General features: G+C 29.0%; 1 protein-coding gene across 2 annotated transcripts; it reads left to right on the forward strand.

The window, feature by feature from the left end:
* The first annotated feature begins 5,233 nt into the window (after positions 1 to 5,233).
* Positions 5,234 to 8,268, forward strand: LOC101266811 (zinc finger protein 4). Of its 2 annotated transcripts, none has more exons than XM_004236636.5 (2): positions 5,234 to 5,626; positions 7,136 to 8,268. In XM_004236636.5, exon 2 carries the CDS (start codon positions 7,245 to 7,247, stop codon positions 7,947 to 7,949), a length of 705 nt encoding a protein of 234 aa, XP_004236684.1. In that variant the 5' UTR covers positions 5,234 to 5,626; positions 7,136 to 7,244; the 3' UTR covers positions 7,950 to 8,268. The 2 variants fall into 2 exon arrangements, with proteins under 2 accessions (XP_004236684.1, XP_010319231.1); XM_010320929.4 differs by lacking the exon at positions 5,234 to 5,626 and adding an exon at positions 5,634 to 5,851.
* Positions 8,269 to 12,141: the final 3,873 nt, after the last annotated feature.

Below are 12,141 nucleotides of genomic sequence, written 5' to 3' on the forward strand. Positions count from 1 at the left end.
TTGTTTAAAGTTTTTTTTTTTTATAATTTTATTGAAAAATATTTGAAGATATCGCATTTATTGCGATTTAAATTTGTGACAGTACTATTGTATGTTTTAGTCTAATAGACGTGATAAATTTGTCTCATCACAAGTATGTCTATCATGCCATGAACCCGTAATATTACCGTATAAAGCCTTTCATTTTCTGATCTCATTTTCATGTGCATGATATTTATTTAATATACTACATGAATTTTTTATTTTTTTAAACTTATCAAGCTAAAAGTTTGATAGTTCTTTTTTTATTTTTCACTCTCATTAGTCTGCCTTCTATCATGTCATGAGTGTTATTATAAATAATAAACACCTAAAATGAAAAAACAATTTAACCAAATTCCTTTTTTTTTTCATCCCTTTTGTTTAATGTGTCAATCGTATATTGCAATTAAAACTTTTAAGGATTGTATTTGTTGATATAACTACATCACCAAAAAAAATTATTATTTCTTTATCCTACTTCAACATTTGCAGGGTTTGAGGAAGAGTTTCATCCAGGGATGCGATATACACTTATACACGATCTATTATTTTAGATTATTGATTATTTTCACCATTCGAACTCGTATATATGAAGAAAAAATGACAATATTGTGGACTTGAGTATTAGAAGAGTCAAGCCATGTGGAATGGAAAAAATAGTAGTGTACCAACTTATAATTTTGATAGACAAGTTGATGTAAACATTACATTTTGAAAAAATGTCCCAAAGATACTCAATTCAGCAAGTTGAGAAACTGAAATTTAAAGGTCCCCCTAGACTTAATTTTTGTCATTTCATAGATGATATGTATCCACACCTTTGTATGGGAGAAAACATTTACTAGAAATGATTTATCATCCCGGCCGCCACGCCATAGTTAGGATTGAAATAATTAGGTATCACGTAAATGTTAACGAAATAAATATAATCTCAAAAGATCATGAGTAAGAATGCAAACAAGAAATATATCTAGAGGTACAAACATTAACGCGGTTTGGTCAATCAACTTACGTCCACAAGAGAAGATAAACAATTCACTATATTAAATAGAGTACAAAATATAAAGAGGAATAACCTCACAATATTCATACGGAATACAAAAAGGTTCACATAAGTGTTAACGTAACACTTGTGTCTCATACATTCTTCCCCTACACAAAACTCTTAAAGCCACAATAATATATTGTGAAAGTTACTGAAATAGAAAGAACGAGTCTTTATTTATAGAAAATTTTTCCCGCATGAAAAGAACTTGACAAAATAAAAACATTATGTTTTTCTTTTAGGAAAAAGAAAACCTATTTGTGTAAGAAACTAGGCAACTACCCAATAATTTTTTCTTTTGACTTGAATTTCTGACAAAATAAATTTGCTTCATCTTTTTCACATAATCTTCAATAGTTACATCTCCTCCATCAGATCTATGTCACGACTCAGAGAACCTCTTTATAAAAATTTCTCCACAAAAAGTCTTCATTATTATCAAATAGGCTGCGGCCAGAATTGAACCCGCCAAGATGAACACTCATTTTTAACTAAACTCTAATGTTGAATCTGGCTTTGATACGACCTATTAAGATCGAAATACCCCGCTTATTGTTATTTCTATATGTTGGGTGAGACGTAATTTTAACACAAATTATTCTCAACTATGTCGGAGTTTAAGTATTCACAAGTTTTTGGTTCTATCATCAATTGACAAAAGTAGTTTGTGTTGCTTAATTATTCACAAGTTTTGTTGGACAAGTAAGACCAGAGATTATCTTCATTCTTCCTATCTTGTTAAGTATTTGTTCAAAAGTTCTATCAAATTAACAAAAACATGCATGTTATTCAATCGTTCGTAAATTTTATTGACTATTTTCATTTTATCTATCTTGTTAGATTATTCAAGAGTTCGAAGAGAATTCAACATCTATTATATATCGTAATTAAAAGAAATATTCTGAAAGAATATGGGACAATCTGAACTGGGCCTAACCCATTTCAAACTTCATGAGAAGATAGGGCTTATGATTGGGCCTATATTTGAGCTTTTGAAGAGAATTCACTAAAAATCCACGGCCTAGTTTTCGGGATTTCACACACATATAAAACATCCGATATATATATATATATATATATATATATTAGCGTGGAGATTATTTTCTCAATATTTTTTAAATGGGATTAAAATTTAACGATAGCATCGAAAGATCCTATTTATACTAATCATCCTTCCATGATGGATGTTTATTTTATACATAAAGTCATAAACCAAGTCGGGAAATTGTTTTTTTCCTAGTACTTGAACTCTGCACCTAAATGATATTTTCAACGTCTCAATTTATATGACACACTTTTGTCTATGAAGGATGACACATTTTTATAAGTAAAAACAGTTTAAATTGAGACGAGGGGAGTATATAAAGAGTATACATACATGCATCCATTAGTCTATAAATTTATTCTATGTTGTATTAAATTTGATTTTTATATGGACAACTCAACAACTTTTATGTCACATAAACTAATTTTTAATTTCCCTCCCCATCCTACCAAATTGGAGAATCTAATACCAAAGAGAAGATCTATCAATAACTTCTTGAGAGGCATATACCACATAGATGTAGAAAAATATTCCATATGTTTATACATTAAACAATTAACCTAAAGGACAATTAATAAAAAGCAAAGCATGTGAATATACAAAAGCAAATGCACTACCTTAACTTGGTGGAATTAAGAATGTATACTCAATTAATTAATATTATCAATGGCCTCTAACCATAGTACCTTGTCTTAATTGTTAACCTAGTGTATTATAAATTTTGGATCATTACAAATTTTTTTATCTTAAAAAAAAAACTAAAATAAAGCTAATTAGTGGGTGCTTTATTAGGTTGGTGGAGAACCAATGAGTGTGTACTAAAATAAAATTAATACTAGTTGACAAAAGCTTCAATAAGATTAATTAATTCTTAATGGGTACTTAATTGAAGATTAGTTTAAGGTTAACGGGTTATTGAGCCGCGTTTTAAGCGGCGCTAACGTGCATTTGTCGGTTAAAATTGGGGATTAAGCCAAAGTTTAATTTTAATCTATGGTTTATGTTGGATCTAAGGGAGTCACGTGCAAAATGTGTGATGGACTTGGGGGACAAATTGTTAAATTTATTTTAGAATAAAGTGAAAATAAATATAGAAAATTTCATAAATATAGTTTATTAGAACATAGTTATAGTTGTAGTTACGTTTTGATAGCTATCATTATTGTATCGAATGTATATGAACGATAGAGTTGTATTGATACGACAAGAGTCAGCTATATCAGTTATATCAATATATATTGTATCAATTGAAAACCGTGTGCAGAAGAATTATCAATGCATATTATATCAAAGTATGTGTGTGTTGTGTATTTGCTACAAAACTTGAAAAATAGCTACATGTCATAAACTTTTGAAACTGTAGCTATGTTTCGTAAATACAATCTAAATGGTTTAACATATATATAAAATTAAATTTTAATACTAACCTAGGATAATGGTGTTAATTAAGAGAAGTCCACTTACTAAAGAGTACCAAGTGTTGGTTGGCTTAAAGTCCTAGAGATTGGTGAAAATGAAATAATGTTATGGGCTTACTCAAAGATTATGATAATTAATTGAAGAAAAGACAATTAAATTACGATAAAGGAAATGATATGATCATGGGAAAACGAATATAGAAAGGGCATTGCAATTAAATTTGTCTAATTAAAAAAAAGGCTTACTATATTATATTTTTTTAATTTACTTTGTCGTAAATCTTATTTAAATACTTAAATTGTCTCAACTTGTACTGTTTGAGCTCTAACAATATGATAACAACATGTTTTTTTTAGTTATTCACTTAAAATATGTTTGGACCTTCTTTTGCTATATAGATTAATTTCAATAAGCTATAAAACCTCATATCGACTCGAATTTATGAAAATAATATATATAATTAGAAAAATGACATTTTATCAAAAAGACTCAATTTTAATCTCTTAAAGATGAGTATGTGTATAAATATATTATTTTTAATATAAGTGAACACACTGCACCAGGCATGTGGCCTGTGTGTTTTTGGTAATAATTAAGGAAGCAGACTGTATAATTATAAGGAAACCAAAAAAAAAAAAAAAACTTATTATTCAATATATTCAGTCTGCATTACTGCATGGTGGATTAATGAAACAAATAAAATTGAATGAAAATATTATATTATATTATGAAAGACATGGTGGACATGCCACCCCTTAAAAAAAGTTAATAAAGTGACTCTATGGATTCATCACGATGAAAGGCCATCTTTTCCTTTTATTATATTGATTTCGGACGCAGGTTCATGATTTAAGTTTGATATATTTTTTAATTAAATTTTTAAAAAAATTTAAAAAAGAAAAACAATAGATTATATCTTCTTTTTGAAAGTATTTTCATAAATTTTTTATTTATAAAAATAAATAATCTACTCATTAATTTTTTGGCATTCGATAAGTAAATAAAAATAAATTAGATTTAATATCTGGCATCAGTTGATATCTATTATATCTAATTTTGAATGTGTACAAATAAATACTTAAAAATTATATAATTTAATAAATTAACACACATTATCCACTCAAGTTGATTTATATATATAATCTCAATTATACATAAAAAAAAATATCCGATATAATATAATTTTTTATTGAAAAATTATAAGAGGAACAATTGTGGGATGTCATAGAAAAGATATTTGGAGTTTCAAGAAAATCCAGAACAGATCATAGAAAACAGTTAAACTCTATAGTCATTCATGTCGTTAGTCCCACCAAAGATTCTCTGTCGTCTTCTACTTTATAACCAAAAAGAGAGTACAATTAAAGTGTTTGAGGTTTCGAATAATCGAAGAGTTAGAATTTTCATTAGACATAATAATAAAATGTAGAAAGAAGTTAATGAAATTTAATATTTTTATACACAGTTAAATTAGAATGAACTCTTTACGATTGTTGAGTTGTGTGGGTTTCATAACTAAAGCTTTAAAGTGAACATTGGACCAACATTAAAACTACTTTTGCGTAAATTTATAGGTCGTAGATTTAAATGATAAAATCTATCTTTGATACTAACGTCAGAATAAACGGTGTAGATTACACTTTTTAGGTTGCTTTTCTATATTTTGAATCCTATATAAATACGTAATACTTTATATATTCATTGTGAATCAGTATACCTTAAGCCAAACAACGCCAACAGACATTACTTTGTGAAACTTTATAATTAAAAAATATCATTATATTTTTACTTTATTTTTGTAGAATTAAATTATTTGATTCGATAAAAACACGCAATGACTAACAGATATTATGTACCATTATTCCCCCACCCACCCCACAAACTGACCTTGGGTTTCTCATAATTAAACATGAAAGAACACCTTCATATATCCCCACTCCTAAAGTTACTTTTTCTTGTAACACATTGATCAAAGTTGTGGGCCTATTTTATACAGCACCATATTTTGTCCTTTGATGAAAAGTACTGTTTGGTACCACAATTAACAACAACTTCCCCTCTTTCTCTCTTCAACAAAAATATGTATGCTACCACAGGTATTTTATTTTCTTCTTTGTCTTTTTATTACTTCTTTTAGATTCTTCAATTGAATCTTCTTGTATTTTCTTTTTTATTTTGCTTGGATTTTGGTTGAAATTAAACTTTTTCCATCAATCTTGAACTTTGATCATAGATAGGAAAGGGGGGGGGGGGGGGGTGATAGATTTTGTGCAAGAATTTATCATGTCTAGTTGCAAATTTGAAGATATAGATTTTTTTAGGTATACACTTGATTTATAAGTTTACAAAATTGTGTATCTAGTTTCAAGTGATGAGATCCTTTTTGTAACATTTGTGATACCTAAAATGGATTAATCTTCCTCAATAAACATGTCTTATGTGGATATATAATTTTTTGTCTATAGTAGTAGTTATTATTGTGAGATAGAAGTCACCACCAACCAAGGAGTGTAGTCGTATGAGATCCCTTCACCCTTAACCAGAGGTTTCGTTACGTTCTAGCCTAGAAAATGAAGGGGGAAACCTATTAGAAAGTGTTTAGATCTTGAATGGACCTACGTGACGTGAATTTGGATTAATCATGGCTTTGAATTTCGAATACTTGATGGTTATATAAGAAAATGTCTCGACACACGTAGAACAATTTCCCTTTTTTTCTTCCCCTCTCACAAGTCCATGAGTATGATACATAGGTACAAGAAAGAAAGAAAGAAAAACTCATAACTTGTCTTGCCTCATCAATAGTTGGAAAATTATTTCATTTTTTTGGTATATAAACTATATCATACTTTTATATTTCTTATTTTAAATCCTTTCTCTATGAAGTGCTTTCACATAACTATAACCCCATTTGAATCCAATTTAGTATGTGTAAATAGTATGTCATGTATATCTGGAGTCTAAATGCCGTCACTTACGTTATAGTTATGAATTTAGGGGAAAGGGTACAAAGAATTTTGAGTGAAGCTAACGGTCAAAAACACTCCTGAAGTATCTTGAGTTTGTCGAGTTTAATATTTGAAACCAACTACTTACCCAAACACAACTCAACTATTAATTGTTCTCTTTCCTACTCGAACGATGGTGATATTTCAAGTAGGAAAAGAGAACAAGTGATAATTGAGGTGTGTTTTGATAGATAATTGGTGATGGTTCATGTAAAAAAACTCGCACACCTCATAGTTTGTGTATGAGACTCGAAAAAACGGATACTTTAGGTGCATTTTTGACCATTAACTCTACCATTTTTTACAATGGAATGATTTTCAGCACTTTATATATTGTATTGCTATGTAGCAGACACTTCAAAACAGATACTTTTAGACACAGATTTGAAGTTTGTGTATGATTGCCAATGTTGTGTTTTCAAGATTTTGTTGTTGCATCGACCGGATTTTTCCCTACGTTGCTTGGACTTTCCAAAAATGTTAAGGACTTGTGTCGGATCCACCAAAAGTAGTGCATGTTTGGAGGATCTGACACGAGTGCAGAAGTATAGATTTTTTATACAGAAAATGATATGTTGATTTTCGTATCACGTGCAGGACGACGTTAGTGCTGCAGATGTAGTCCATTGGTATTGTTAGATCCTGTTATTTTGATCACAAAATTCTGCGAATTGGTCCCTCTGTTGTATTGGATTATTATAAGCGAATGAAGATGGAAGCATCATCTGGAAATGATTCTGATATAACTAGCCAGGTTGCTTCTAACATTGAGTTTTCTGAACCCGTGTCACTTGACTTGTCTCTCGGGTTTAATTCTGGTACCGATGAATTTGCCAGCCAAGATTCGATAGGATTTTCAGTATCAAGCACGTGTGATGAAAGCAGCAATGAACTTGCAGCATCACAAACTTCAGGGGAAGCAGTAGTTAGAAGAGTTTTCACTTGCAATTTCTGCAAGCGTAAATTCTATAGTTCACAGGCACTGGGCGGTCACCAGAATGCTCATAAACGTGAGAGAACGTTAGCAAAACGAGCTATGAGAATGGGGATCTTTTCAGAAAGGTATGGTAATTTGGCTGCTCTGCCATTGCACGGGTCTACTTCCCGGTCCTTGGGAATCAAAGCACATTCCTCAATGCACCACGGATTTCCTCAAGCAATGGGATCACTTGATTTCAGGACGAGCGCCAGATTTGAATATGTACACCATCAGAGTCCGTCTTTATACGTTGAGGATATCGATGAGGCTGATCACTTATTATGGCCTGGCAGTTTTCGTCAAGTAAGTAATGCTGACATCTCTCATCGTCCTACTATTAGTTTTACTGGTTGTTCGAATGTGAATTCTGTAGAGTGGACTCCCTCTGTTGAAAAGGACAATTTGACACCAGATCTCACACTGAGGCTTTGAGTAGTAGTACTTGAATAGCAGAGTCGCTTCAATATTTAGCTCTCTTACTTCCTCATTACCGCGAGATATATTGGAAAACAGAAACGTGTGCATTTTGGAATATATATATATATATCACTTAACAGTCTATAAGGGCTTGTTAGGTCAGTGTATCGGGAATGTTAGTTGGTTGTTGTACAATAGACCCTTGTAGTAGTATTTTCCTGGATCCTGTGCATAGCGAGAGCTTAGTGCACCAGGCTGTCCTCTTTTTTGTCAATTATTGTACAATGTGAAATGTATTGAGTATGACTATGATTTTAGTATTTACTTTAACAAACTTTATTGATGTTTTTTTAGTAGGGAATGATTATAATTCACTTAAGATATGAGGAAAATTCCCTTGGTGTGTGTGATGATGTTAAATTCTAATAGAGAAACAAACTTTTTGTGTTTGTACTAATGTTCTGCCAGTTTATGTATACTGCAAGTTGTAATTACTTTGATTAATGAGTAGCAAAAAGGAAAACTTACGTAAATATGCAATAATTAAAAAATATTTACTATTTATAGCAATAATTTTTTTTTCACTTTATCATTTTCTATACATTTATAATACACTTTTAATTCATATAATAATTTGTTATTCACATATAATACAAATTTTATAAACTTATAATACAATCGGTAACTTCTAACCAAACAAACATAATATATTTTTAAAAATAGTTACAAAACATATATACCGCATACTTAATTCACTTTTAATATATATTGTAGATTTAACATAGTATTACTATAAATGAAAATAAATAAAAATCTTACTAAAATCAGTTATTATTTATTAAAATTTATTTATCCTAAGTAATTTTCCTAGCAAAAATATGCGCACAAATCGAGAAGAAGAGCATGAACCTTGTTTAAAGAATGACACACACAAGTCGAGAAATGGATCAAATTTGTTTGAGAGTCTAGCACGTGTAATTCACATCTACTTGAGGCCCACTCTATTGGGCCTGCTCTCTCATTTCCTAAAAGATGCAACAAAAATATACTTCAATCCATGTGTAAATGACCCAAGAAGAAAATCAACTATAATAGGAAAAATAGTATATAATGATAAATTATTAATTTAAATTAATATCATAATTATAGTTTAATTTAACTATGCTCCGTAGCAAATATGTTATCAGTCGCCTCCCTCCCTTAAATTCTTGATCGTCACTCTCCCTCTCTGGATCGCCACTCTCCCTCTCGCCTCTCTCGTGTTATACAAATAGAAATGTATAAATTGTGTTTCTGTTTATATAAAGCGAGAGAAAATTATATATATACATGCAAATATATATATATGTTCGTCCTATACACTTATAATTATACAATACAAATAATTTCCCTAACCAATTTTCTCTTGCCTTTCTCTCTTTGTCGCTTTATACAAATACAAATTATACAAAATACAATGTATAATTTATGTTTGTATAAAGCGAGAGAGAGAACAATATTTGATATAACAAATTTTTTTATTTCGATTCAATTGTATATAAATTCAAATTTAATAAAGATATACAAACACATAAAATTAAATTGAGAGGATGCCAACGATTTATACAAACGCGAGAGACTGGCATCAATTTGTACAAATAGTCTGGCAGTGAAATTATACAAATCTGAAGAGGAGCCAACGAATTATACAATTGTTTCTTTTGTATATATGTATAGCGAAATAAACATTGTCTCCTGTACATATGTATAGCGATAATAACCTCGCAAAATTTGCTATGAAGTGCAATTTACAAACTATAGCTATAACATACAAATATGATTTTTGTGTTTATTATATGTGAAAGTTGTTCATTACTTATAATATTACACTTGTCTTCTATATAAATTTTTACCACTTAACTAACATATATATCATTTTACCTTAATAGTAGAAATATAATGTGATAGTAAGTGAACTTAAGTTTAAATATTTAAAGGTGTTTGTTGAGGAAAAATATTTTTGGTGCAGGTCGAAAAAATAAATAGGAGAGCTTAAATTAAGGTCTCAAAATATGGTGCCTTCTTATTCTTCCATATTGTTTAATTTGTTTCTTTCTTAATATTTCATTTATGTATTATCATAGATGTGCATGGTGTGTATATGATTAAATTGGTTCGTATTTTTTAAATATCAAATTAAATTATTTGTGTTAAATTCTTAAATCTATAAACCAAATCAAACTAATAACATTAGAATTTTTCAATTCAAATTTTATTGGATTGATTTGGATTTTTCAAATATCAAAAACACCATTTGTATCAAATTTTTATAGTTAAATCAAATCAAACTATTTAAATTTTTCCGATAAAATATTCTGACGAATATATAATGAACCCTCTTGAGAAGTCTTTTTGCTAGTTCCCACCTTTAATTTGTGCAACTTTTTTTTTTTTGCCCATTGTTACTGTAACCTTCAAGAAGGCAAGGTCTAGTCCTACTTGTCCAATTGTAATTGTTTCTTAGTGGTAATGATAGATATAAAAAATCAATAAAAAAGTACTCTACATATTATTTTGAACCAATCAAAATGTAACTATTTAAGGTATTTTTTAAGAAAATAACATAAAATATGAGATGGGTGATTACACTAAATATTTAATAAAAAATTATATAAAGTTGTATAAAATAAATATTGCAAATTGATAACTTATAATAAAAATAATCATAATTTAGAAGTATTAAATCACACTAAAATAAGTCTGATAAGTATTAATTAATTATATTATTAAATATTAAAGAAAATTAAAAAGTGTTATATATTTTGAATGTCTAAACCAATGTAAAACTAAAGAACAAATATTAAACATTATTGTATTCTTAGTGTTGAATATATTATTTTCTTAGTATTAGTATTGATTTGATTTTAAATTGACCTTTGTTAGAGTTACTAATATTTATGGACTTTAACTTTTGCTGGATCAAAGTTTCAAGTCCGAAAAAACTTGAAAAAATATGTTAAAAGATAAAAAAATCATGAAATCGTATAAGTAATATTTAGAAATAATTACATCAAAGTAAATTCTTTGGATAGTGCATAAGTACCCCCTTAACTTATGCCCCGAAATTTCAGAGACACACTTATACTATACTAAGAACTTATTACTCCTGAACTTATTTTATAAATAATTTTATACCCCTTTTCGACCTACGTGGCACTAGCTTGAAAAAAATGTCAACATGTGGTGGACCCAAAAGATAGTGTCACATAAGCCGAAAAGAGTAGAAAATTATTTATAAAATAAGGTCAAGGGGTAATAGAACTTAGTATAGTATAAATGTGTCTCTGATATTTCGAGCATATGTTGGGGGGTACTTGTGCATTTTCCCTACATGCTTTAATGTATAAAATAAACTTTAGAATATATATATATATATATATATATATATATATATATATAATGTTGGGTTAATTTGATCTTGAGATAACTTTTTTTAGTTAAAACCAAACCAACCTAAGTATAGTTGGGCTTTTTTAATACCAAATCAAGTCAAACCAAATTATTAGTTGATTTTTTTATTTGACTCGATTTGCGTTTTGATTCGATTTTCAATTCAATTTGTACAGTGTACACCCGTACATGTGCGAACAAAAAAAATAAATTTACAATAGGTATTCCATCAAATTGCCATCGAATTTAGAGACTTCTGATAGATATACTTCGTTAAAGTGTTTTCGATTAATTAATTTTCAACTAATTTCATCAAAAAACTTCAATCCAAAAATTAATTCTTATTTTTTTTTAGTCAATATTATTGCACTCGCATAACAAGTCTAATTTTAATATAAAATTTATTTCTAGTACAATCTCTTTTGTCCAAGTGATCATGAACACTAAGTTATCAATGAATAAAGTTGTAATAAGTAGTAACAAACTTGAAACATAAGCATTTACAAAATTAGTTTGGTTGATTTTCGATTTCATGACCTAACTATATGACATGTTCAATTTAATTTATCCCCTTTGATAAGATACTAACAAACTGCCCAAGAAATGAAAGGCTACCTTCCATCTTTGTTTTTTGACGGTTCTACTGATTAAATAAACTCTATTTGAGTGAGCTCGTTCATATTATCGTTTTAAATTTAAATAAATGAGAAAAGTTGTTGAAGCAGATCAACCGAAAACAGTACTACCTCTATCCCAAAAGGATAAAGATAATTAGATT

The sequence above is a fragment of the Solanum lycopersicum genome, chromosome 4, assembly GCF_036512215.1.
Source record: "Solanum lycopersicum chromosome 4, SLM_r2.1".
NCBI lineage: Eukaryota > Viridiplantae > Streptophyta > Magnoliopsida > Solanales > Solanaceae > Solanum > Solanum lycopersicum.

What these genes read in the sequence shown, in the direction of transcription:
- LOC101266811 (XM_004236636.5), top strand. Translation starts at nt 7,245, where the DNA reads ATGAAGATGGAAGCATCATCTGGAAATGATTCTGATATAACTAGCCAG.